This window comes from Etheostoma spectabile, chromosome 22, assembly GCF_008692095.1.
Source record: "Etheostoma spectabile isolate EspeVRDwgs_2016 chromosome 22, UIUC_Espe_1.0, whole genome shotgun sequence".
NCBI classification, from domain to species: domain Eukaryota; kingdom Metazoa; phylum Chordata; class Actinopteri; order Perciformes; family Percidae; genus Etheostoma; species Etheostoma spectabile.
In genome coordinates this window covers 6,720,950-6,730,228 of record NC_045754.1, presented here as the reverse complement: position 1 = coordinate 6,730,228, position 9,279 = coordinate 6,720,950, and the positions used below count along the sequence as shown (strand labels likewise).

The following is a 9,279-nucleotide window of genomic DNA, read 5'->3' as shown; positions in this document are numbered from 1 at the left end:
CTCCTTCTCTCTGGGGGATTGTCATTATTTGGTCTACTGTTTCCTCGCATTTCAAAAATTCAGATTTCCTGAACGCACCTCGAAACTCTCACGCACACATACAAACACCAAATGCCACAGATGATGCTCTTGTGTAAGAGACAGGTGGATACTGGAGATACAAGAGACGGTAACTGAGGACAGAGAAGAGAAGAGAAGAGAAGAGAAGAGAAGAGAAGAGAAGAGAAGAGAAGAGAAGAGAAGAGAAAGCAACACAAGAGAAGAAAAACACAGAGACAAGTTGTGATACTTCAACGGTGGCAGTTTTTGGATCATGATTGACGGATGAATGATATTACGGGAACCATGGAGAGACACATGAATATGTACATGTAGTCACACCCTAAAACCTACATAGACTCTACAGATGCTTTTGAAAAGCATCAGGTAAGCAAATAAATGATTCCTTTTACTCAAATTTCAGAATGTGAACACAAAAACCTCAGAGAAAAACTTGATAATAACTTGAATATTTTGTCTGGAAAATATATTGACAGTGTGTAGATTATGAATACAAAAATGGTTTGGTATTTGTAATAGAGGAACAGAAAACAATAAGAGTCAAAGAATAAAGTCAGCCTGTGGGAACTTGACATTCGTAATGACAACAGTGCAAAGGTAGGCTACTGATTCTTTTTCTGACCCAGAACATGTAATAACTCACATCCTCACAGATACAACATATAGTTTCACATGTATGATGAGACGGTTTAGGTATCTTTAAGCAGTAATGTACAATTTCAATTTTGGAAATTACAATTCAACTTGTTTTACCCAGAGAATAGACATTTCTCATGGGTCAGAGCAAACAATGTATCCTAACTAAAAGCTTAAATCTCTCAATCCATCTTGTATCAAGGTTTTCCGATATATGTATACCAGTGTGGGAACAAACCAAGCAACACTGTGGTGAAGTGAAGAATCATATGTATCAACAGATAAACTTACAAAAAAGTAATTATTAGATTGTATCCGTGCATATCATTTAACCCTATTATACTCACGCTACATATTTCAGCCGGCAAACCCTGTAGATCAACATTTTTCAATATGTTCTATGTATTTGCAGGCACTCCCTGTATTACAGTTGTAAATTGTAACAATTCCACTTACATGTACTGCATGTGTGCCCATTTAGTCGTTTGCATTTAGTCCAGGAATCTCATTATCATAATCCCCACTGAGCCAACTCCTTCTACATCTGAAAGACCAGTTAGCGAGTGATTACACGAGAGTCATAGCTGCTTGGTTTTATTCAAATTTGCTTATTAAGAAAGGACGAGACTAATGTACGGAGAAATGTATCTTAGTGTAGCGGCAATTTGAAAAATGTTATCCACGTGTAAAAATTGTTTAAAAGAAATCTAAATTGCTAGTCATTAATATACATTTTCTCTACATGGCAAGGCATTTTAATTTAAATAGCACATTTAATTGCAGGTCATTTCAATGTGTCATAATTAAAAATACATAAAGCACCAAGTAACATGTAATTCAATTCAATTTTATTTATAGTGTCAGATCATAAGAACTACCTGGAGACACTGTACAGATAGAGTAGGTCTAGACCACACTGGAATTTACAAAGACAACTATTTTCCACGATTAAGCATTTGGTGCAATAGTGGCGAGGAAAACTTCTTTTTAGGCAGAAACCTCGGACAGACCTAGGCTCTTTGTCTCTGCCTGTTGGGACACATACACTGATACTGATATACAGAAATATGATTCATAATAATTATAGCAGTTGGAATGATAAACAGTGGCAGTTATGGATGAGATGGTAAAGACATGAGATGGTAAAGACGTCTGCCATGTTGGTCAACAAAGTTTGGGTTTCCACAAAATGGTTCTTGCGCCCTGATAATGTGTGTGGGGCAGCGGCTTACACACTGTCCCATACCAGCAGCCTAGAATCTGCTATTTCATCTGCTTTTATATGTTTAACTGTTTTTACTTTAATGTTTAATTTCTTATACTGCAATGTAACTTTTATTTTCGTATTATTTTGGCTGTTTCAACTGCTCTTTAATGTTTAATTTCTTATACTGAACTGTACTGCAAATTCAAAATATACAGTAAATCACTGTAAATTAAATGTTAGTACCCATAATGCAATGTTTATTACAATAATGAACCGGAAAAAAAAATTATGGTATTTTACTGGGAATTCTGTGGTAAGTAACTGTAGAAATCACAGCAAAGTCTAACAGTGTAACTTTTATTATTTGAATCTTTTTAAGTAAAGCACTTTGAATTGCCATGTTGCTGAAATGTGTTAAAATAAAGCTGCCTTGCTTACCTTGCCTCACAGTAACAATAAAGATAGTGGAATTATGATTAGAAATAATAGTTGTGGCAGTTCAGGGCGTAGCAGGGCGAGGCGGGACGTAGCGGGGCATAGTAGGGGTAGCAGGGCGTTGCAGGGCTCAGTAGGGCACAGCAGGGCATCGAGCTAGACCAGCAAGAAAGTGCAAACAACAACAAAAATAAAATTGAAATACAACCAAAATTACATGTTTTACTTAATAATTGTTTTATGTTTTATCATAAGATTTAAGAATTGAGCTTCTTAATTCAAAAGTTTGACTTAGTATTCGTATACATTAGGATTTGTATATTTTACATGCCTTGTGATGTATTTTTTTCATAGAGGTCCAACTACATATAGTCAGTCAACAGATTAGAAATGTTACGTGGCATTAAGCCATGTAAATCTTTGAAGATTATCAGCAGAATTCTGAAGTTTATTTTGCATTGTATGAAATATGCCTGGCTTAGCATGGATGGGAAAGCATTTACATCAGAGTTCTGATGACTTACTTAAATAGATATAGTGACAAAGCCAGGGCTGATGCCTTTGGAAATGACCTCTTTATTTTGTATTATAGTATTAAAGCTGCAATTATGAATATTTTTATATGAACACTCAAAAGATTATTTACAAGGGGTCGCTTGTAAGAAATACCTCAACAATTTTTGTCATCCTCTGTAGGATGAACTCTGTAGGGCCCCTTAGCTTTAACGTTTTAGTTTTTTTTACAATCACTGTTTTGTTTTTTTAGCACACAAATCTGAAGTGCTTCGAGTCCTTACCAGTACTAAACGGCAATTAGAGAAAGTTTGCAACTAGCTGGTGAACACAGTGAAACATTTAGGAGGTAAAAAGACATTTCCCTCGGGAGCTGCAGACCAAAACAGAGCTAAAAGCAGAGTGAGTAGGGAACTTATTCCATTTTACCAGCATAACGAGGTGTATCAACAACATGAAGTCACCACCTACAACAATAAGATGTAATTTATGAAGTTGTGAATGCAGTGGGGAGTAACCCAATCTGCTGTGTCCACCCCTGCCCTGCAGTCCATCCGTGAGTGTAGACAAAGCCCATAATGTTAGATGGTTTTAGTTTACCAGCTGTAAAGGAAAAGGTTGGTGTAGTTTCCACAACTGAAACTATGATACACTGTGATCATAACCACTTCTAGAAGCAGACTGCACGGAAGGAAAGAACATTTCAGAAATATGGGAAGTTTTTCTCCCAAAGCACAAAGCTTGAAATGAAATTTAAATGTTTGGGAAATCAATGAACAAATTATAGAGAAGTAGCTCTGACACAAACCAGTGCAATGGCATATACCCAAATCAAACCAAGAGAAGAGGAGGATGTTTAAATTCTTTAACTTTATGTCACCTGTTGTTTCCAGGAGGATGCATGGCTTTTTCTTTGAAGGACGGTGGAGATGGACACATCATTTCCTTCTTGTCATCTGGCTTTCACTTATGACAGCCGCTCCGCCCAAAGGTAGGCCTACTTTACATATAAAGAGAAAAAGGGAAGGAGATAGAGAGTTTAAAATATAGATTTTAATTGAAGGAAAGGGGATTTCTTTGCAGATGAAACAGCACACGTCTATTAGCCAGTTCTTTACAGTAGTGATAGCAGTGTCTTTTGTTAGCACGTTTGTCCAAAACCACTGACTAAACTTTTAAAGAAGTCTTTCACCCACAAAAACAGTAATGGAAGTAATAATTACAGCTACGCCCTAGCAGCTATGTGAGGCTGTACTTAGCTTCTTTGAGCTAAAAGCTAATAGCTGCATGCTAACGCACTCACGATGACGATGCTAATGGCTACGTTTACCTTATCAACAGTCTATTAGTTTGGACTAGAATTTTTTTTGTCTTGGCTACAAAAAATTGAGGTCACAATAATGGCAACTAAACTAAAACTGATCATGTGATAGTGTGTGACTGATTTTGTGTTGTGATTTGGTCTAGCAGTCAGCATTTATAACGTGTGTGAAACTAAACTGTTATCAGAGAAAGATAAAAATAAGTAATAAACAGTAGACTCTTCTTATTTTCTTCAGGGATGAATTGTTTTGATGCTAGTTAAGACGTTTAATATTTTGGCAATGTTATCAAATTAATCACTGTTCAATAACTAAAAATGGGTTGGTTGTGCTATTAGCTTAGCATAATGCATTAGCGGGTTCAGTTGGAGCTTAACGCTAAAGCTCAGCTATGCTAGCTAGCTGACATGGATGGCTTTAGCTACTAAACTCTTTACTTTAAAGTACGTTTAAAATGAAGTGTGCAATCGTATTAATGAACCCACAGAGAACTGTCACCGTTATTTTATCATTTGTCCAAAAAATAAGCAACTAACATTCGCTAGCTTGTGAACATAGTGGAGCTTTTAGCTGCTAAAGAAACAAATATTACCTACCGGAGTTGTTTGAGACTGAAGCAAAGCTAGACAGAATATTGGACTTACATTTCAGGACACTTCACTTCTGTGTGTGATTGTTTTCAGTTTTTGAGTATTATTTACTTGTTTCATGCTTCATGTTTTATGTGTCTTGTATCTCGGCATCACTGAAAATGACAGACACCTCATGATTTCCGAGATTCTTGAATAAAGGTTATCATGGTTATTTACCAAATGGCCTGAAACACAATGACTGCTAATGTTGCGCCGTATTTGCTGGATGTGTAAATAAGCAACTGTTTGCTAACACATTCTCCATTTTAGCATAAGGTGATAAAATGTCAGTGTTTAATGATATTTGGCGCTTATAGAACTCAACTATTTACATTATTTATGCTTCCAGTGCAGCTCTGTGGTGCATTGACTTTTTTTTTTTTAATCTTTATTTCTTCTCCAGCACTTGGCTATTTCCTGGGAGACACTAAGGCAGTATTGAATGGCTGTGAGGACCACTGGACCCTGCAGGACAGCGCCACCATGCCGCTGCTTCTTCAGATGACTTTATGTGTTGATATCCGTGTGGTGGTCCCCGGAGCTTGGGTGGCGTTCTCTTACAGCTCGGTCCTTACACCCGGACCTGAGCTGGGTCTGGAGGGAGACGATGAGGCACTGTATGGGTGGCTGCTAAGGGTCCGACACAGATTTCCTATGCGGCTGTCCCCAACACACTGGCATAGAGTGTGTCTGAGGAGGGACGTATTGCGCAACTCCTTTAGCCTGGAGGTAATACCTGTAGTATGTATGCTCAGTGGTGGAGGAAGGAATTAGAAATTAGGAAGTAAGTAGAAATGATCCCTTACGTAAAATTAACAATACCACATTAAGAAGAAAATACTCCATAACAAGTAAAAGTCCTGTACTGAAAATGTTACAAAGGTAAAAACATATAGGTATTTTTAGCAAAATGTACTTAAAATATCAAAAATAAAAGTAGTTACTGCAGAACATTAGCCTTAGATGTCATCACATGGATTGTTGTTGCCACCACTGAGTATACCATAAGGTTTACACAAATACAAGCCAAGTAGTGTATGCTAAAAATACATTGATTACACACCAATATGTTTATCTTGCAAATAGCACACATTGTGGGTGGGGTATGGAATGGTATGGGTTGGGTTGTGCAGGGTTGTAAGTGTGTGAAAATAGGTACTCTCCAGCTATGACAGAACCTATTCCATCACTATTCTAAGCTAGTCAGAAAATGCTAATGCTAATTTTACTTTACCTTTGTCTCTTTTTTCCCAGTAGTTTGGACACTACTTATTTTTGAATGACCAAATATATTACATTTAGCCTACATTTTGGGCATTCTATCAGTTGTGATAACATTTTACTTACCAAAAGTGTTGTGGATGTCTGGGAATGCCATTATTATAAAGCCTGAGAGGGAAAGAAAGACAATCAGACAGGTTGTAAAAACAAGCTAACAGTTTAGTCATAATGTCCACTTCATAAGGTAAAATGGGAAGGACGGCATTCATTATTTAACTCTTTGTCAAATTAGTTTGCCAAAGTCAAGTGTTTATTTAAAACTTGTATGATCATCTGAGTGCTTGCCCAACTAAGCTTTTTTTAGCAATGTCACCCTCTTCCTAGATATTAGAGTGTGATCTTATCATTACTGGTAGAAAGTATGGCCAAAACTATCCATTGTGTGGTAGTGGTGTAATAGCAAGAGTCAAACTTTTGAACTCTTTATTGGCGTTTTTAGCAAAACAGGCTGTGTAAATGTTTCAGGTTAATGGGAAAATGGTGGCAGAGAGGACAGTCATCGCTCAGGCCATCCCCCCAAACGGCTCCCTGTGGCTGGGCTGCCGTCCCAGGGATCGACCCCCAGGAGCCGTACTCGGGGAAGTGGAGTTGTATCTGTTCCGCATGTGGGCAGACCTGGGCAACCATGGCCTCTGCGAGGACGGCACTGTGATTGGCTGGAATGCTCAGTCCTGGGGCTTGACCAGTCCCAGGGCCAGGCAGAGAGACCCAAACCTCCTGTGTGTTGGTGAGAGAGACATGCATAAGCTTGTCTTTACCTAACTAATCCTTATTGTGGATGTTGTTCACGCTGGGATCTTGTGCATAGATGACTTTCCTGACTAATTGCATTTGTAACAGAATGCAGTGTAATCTTTTCTGTCCCCTTCATCGTGATTGTAAAAGCCTTTAATTCTAGCTAAAACAACGAACATTTTTAAATTTGTCATATAGAAGTCACTTAGCATGCATCTTCTTTTCTTCACAAATTTAACTGACTATTTCAACATTAAATTTGTCTTTTCAAATTAATTAATTTCAAGCAATAATAGTGCATGTACAAAGTCCCACTTGATCGTGGCACTTCACTTGTGTCTTCATCTCTAACACTTTCTGTCTGCACACACAGTAGTTTTAGAGCATGTTGGATGTTGAATGTTGCATGTTTTCATGTGCTTTGTAGACCGCAGACAGTTGAGACGTGGGGCACATGCTCACAGAAGCCTTACTGATGGTGGGTATTCACTTGACAAAATGACAAACTTATATTTGTATATGCCTGTATGTAAAGAGAACAGAGAGAAGTACACACAAAGAGAAAATGATAGTTTTATCATGCATTCGAGAAAGTAAAATTGAGTTTGTTCTTCTTTTTTTTAATTAAAAAATTTAAAACAGATCATTTTACAAAACAAACAAACAACACACTTTTAAATTGTTCATTTAGTATTTTACTTGATCTTTAGCTAATCAATATGGCTTCCGGAAATGTTACATTTTCAAGTCATAGCCAAAAAGATCAGTACAGTAGTTTGGAAGAAAAAAAGGGGTATACAACTTGTTAATGTTGCCAGAATACTACTAATATGAAGATTTTTTGTTTGGAAAAAGTACCTTCTAGTTAGGGACACCTAGACAACAAGAGATAGATAGATTTGAAAGTAGAAGTAGACCACACTCTTGCAGTGTGGAGGGAAAACCTTAATTTACATTCACTGTTTCAGCACTCCCAATTGGATTTGGACGGGTCTTCCCACCTCCACCTGGTGAGAAAGACAATAATATCTAATTATATAACCCCCTTAATAATCTCAATTACAGGGCTTCTTTTTGATTGACTTAACATCCTCCTTTCTTTTATCAGAAGTGCCTTCAACAACAACAACTACCTTGAGTACTGTCATAGCTACACCCGTCACACACATGAGCAACCAGACGTCTAAGGCCACAGGTGAGTGATGCTGACAGCAACTGTGTGCCAAGTCCGGTATAGGCTGAATCATGTTATGTCAGTTAATGATTTTAAGGACAATTTCAATTTCTGCCTGAGATGGTGATGTTTAGGCCATCATCTGTATCAATTATTGGCACATTATAATGTCTGTAAATGATACAAAGCAAAATATACTTTCAATTATAGTCTACTTTTTTTATAGTTTTGTCCATCAGATCAGTTGATATTATAAAAGTATACTACATATGTGGTGGCAGTAGCTCAGTTCGTAGGGAGTTGGATTGGGAAGGAGGGTCGCTGGAGTGTGCATTGGTAGATGGAGAGATGCCACTTCACCTACTGGGCACTCCCCCCCCCATAAATTAAAATTAAATTGAATTGTAAAAAAGCAACAGAAATATAAGGATGATTCCAATTCGAAACCAAAATCCTTCATATTGTGTTTTGGAAACAATTGTACCTGAATGTTATTTAAGATATGGCTGCTGTCTGTATTTTACTTTCAGTTTTAACACCCCCTGGTAGCACTACAGTCAACAGCATTCAAACAGAGCCTCCATCTGTCACGCCATCAGCCAATCACAGCACAGAAAAAAAGCCGTCCAACTTCCAGAATTCATCTGTCACACCCTCACCACATGGGATCCCACTAAGCATACTGACCCCAGTCAACCAGACCACAGCTTCCAACACAGTTTTGCCCTTCACTACCGTTCCTGTGACTGGCGCCAGCTCAGCCAATCAGACGCAAGCCAGTACCCAGACTTCTCTAATCACGTCTCTGCTTGTCAACCAAACCACGCCTGGAGGACTACTCACATCGGGTTAGGCCCTGTTTACACGTACATGGTTATTTAGAAAAACGAAGAAGACATTTCCCTTTGTTTACATGCAAGAGAATTTGCCCCTGAGAACGAGTCTTTCTAAAAACTCCGGCCAGACTGGAGATTTTGGAAATCTTTTGCATGTAAACTGAGACAAATGTTATTTTTGAAACCAGAGAGGTTGAAATGTCTGTTTATGACAATAGCCGCTCGCGTGTCAACGTAGTCTGAGGCACGTGCAACGTATTTGTGTGGATTTATAACTCTGTGTAACATTGTGTTACTGATGTACAGAAGAAACAATACCTAAACCTGATGGTTTTTACTATTCTTTTAGGGTTCCCATTAGTAAATTGTGACATCAGCCAACTCTGTTCCAATACCAGTAAGACACATCCACCTTTTGTATGATCAGAGAGTTTTATTTAGGCATATT

At 37.9% G+C, this 9,279-nt stretch overlaps 2 protein-coding genes across 5 annotated transcripts in view; both read left to right on the top strand.

Annotated features, from left to right (window-relative positions):
- LOC116672510 (adhesion G-protein coupled receptor G4-like) lies at window positions 1-7,854 on the top strand. The gene is made up of 6 exons (XM_032504393.1): window positions 1-426; window positions 3,745-3,842; window positions 5,209-5,534; window positions 6,552-6,813; window positions 7,249-7,299; window positions 7,790-7,854. The coding sequence occupies exons 1-6, from the start codon at window positions 407-409 to the stop codon at window positions 7,852-7,854; spliced, it is 822 nt and encodes a 273-aa protein (XP_032360284.1). The 5' UTR covers window positions 1-406.
- An 80-nt stretch (window positions 7,855-7,934) lies between these two features.
- The window catches only part of adgrg2a (adhesion G protein-coupled receptor G2a), a 19,337-nt gene continuing 17,992 nt past the window's right edge, over window positions 7,935-9,279 (top strand). For all 4 annotated transcript variants that reach the window (XM_032503415.1, XM_032503416.1, XM_032503414.1 and 1 more), the window contains exons 1-3: window positions 7,935-8,016; window positions 8,526-8,843; window positions 9,181-9,228. In XM_032503415.1, coding sequence (XP_032359306.1) covers window positions 7,989-8,016; window positions 8,526-8,843; window positions 9,181-9,228 — 394 coding nt within the window. In that variant the 5' untranslated portion in view covers window positions 7,935-7,988. The remainder of the gene's footprint in view (window positions 8,017-8,525; window positions 8,844-9,180; window positions 9,229-9,279) is intronic.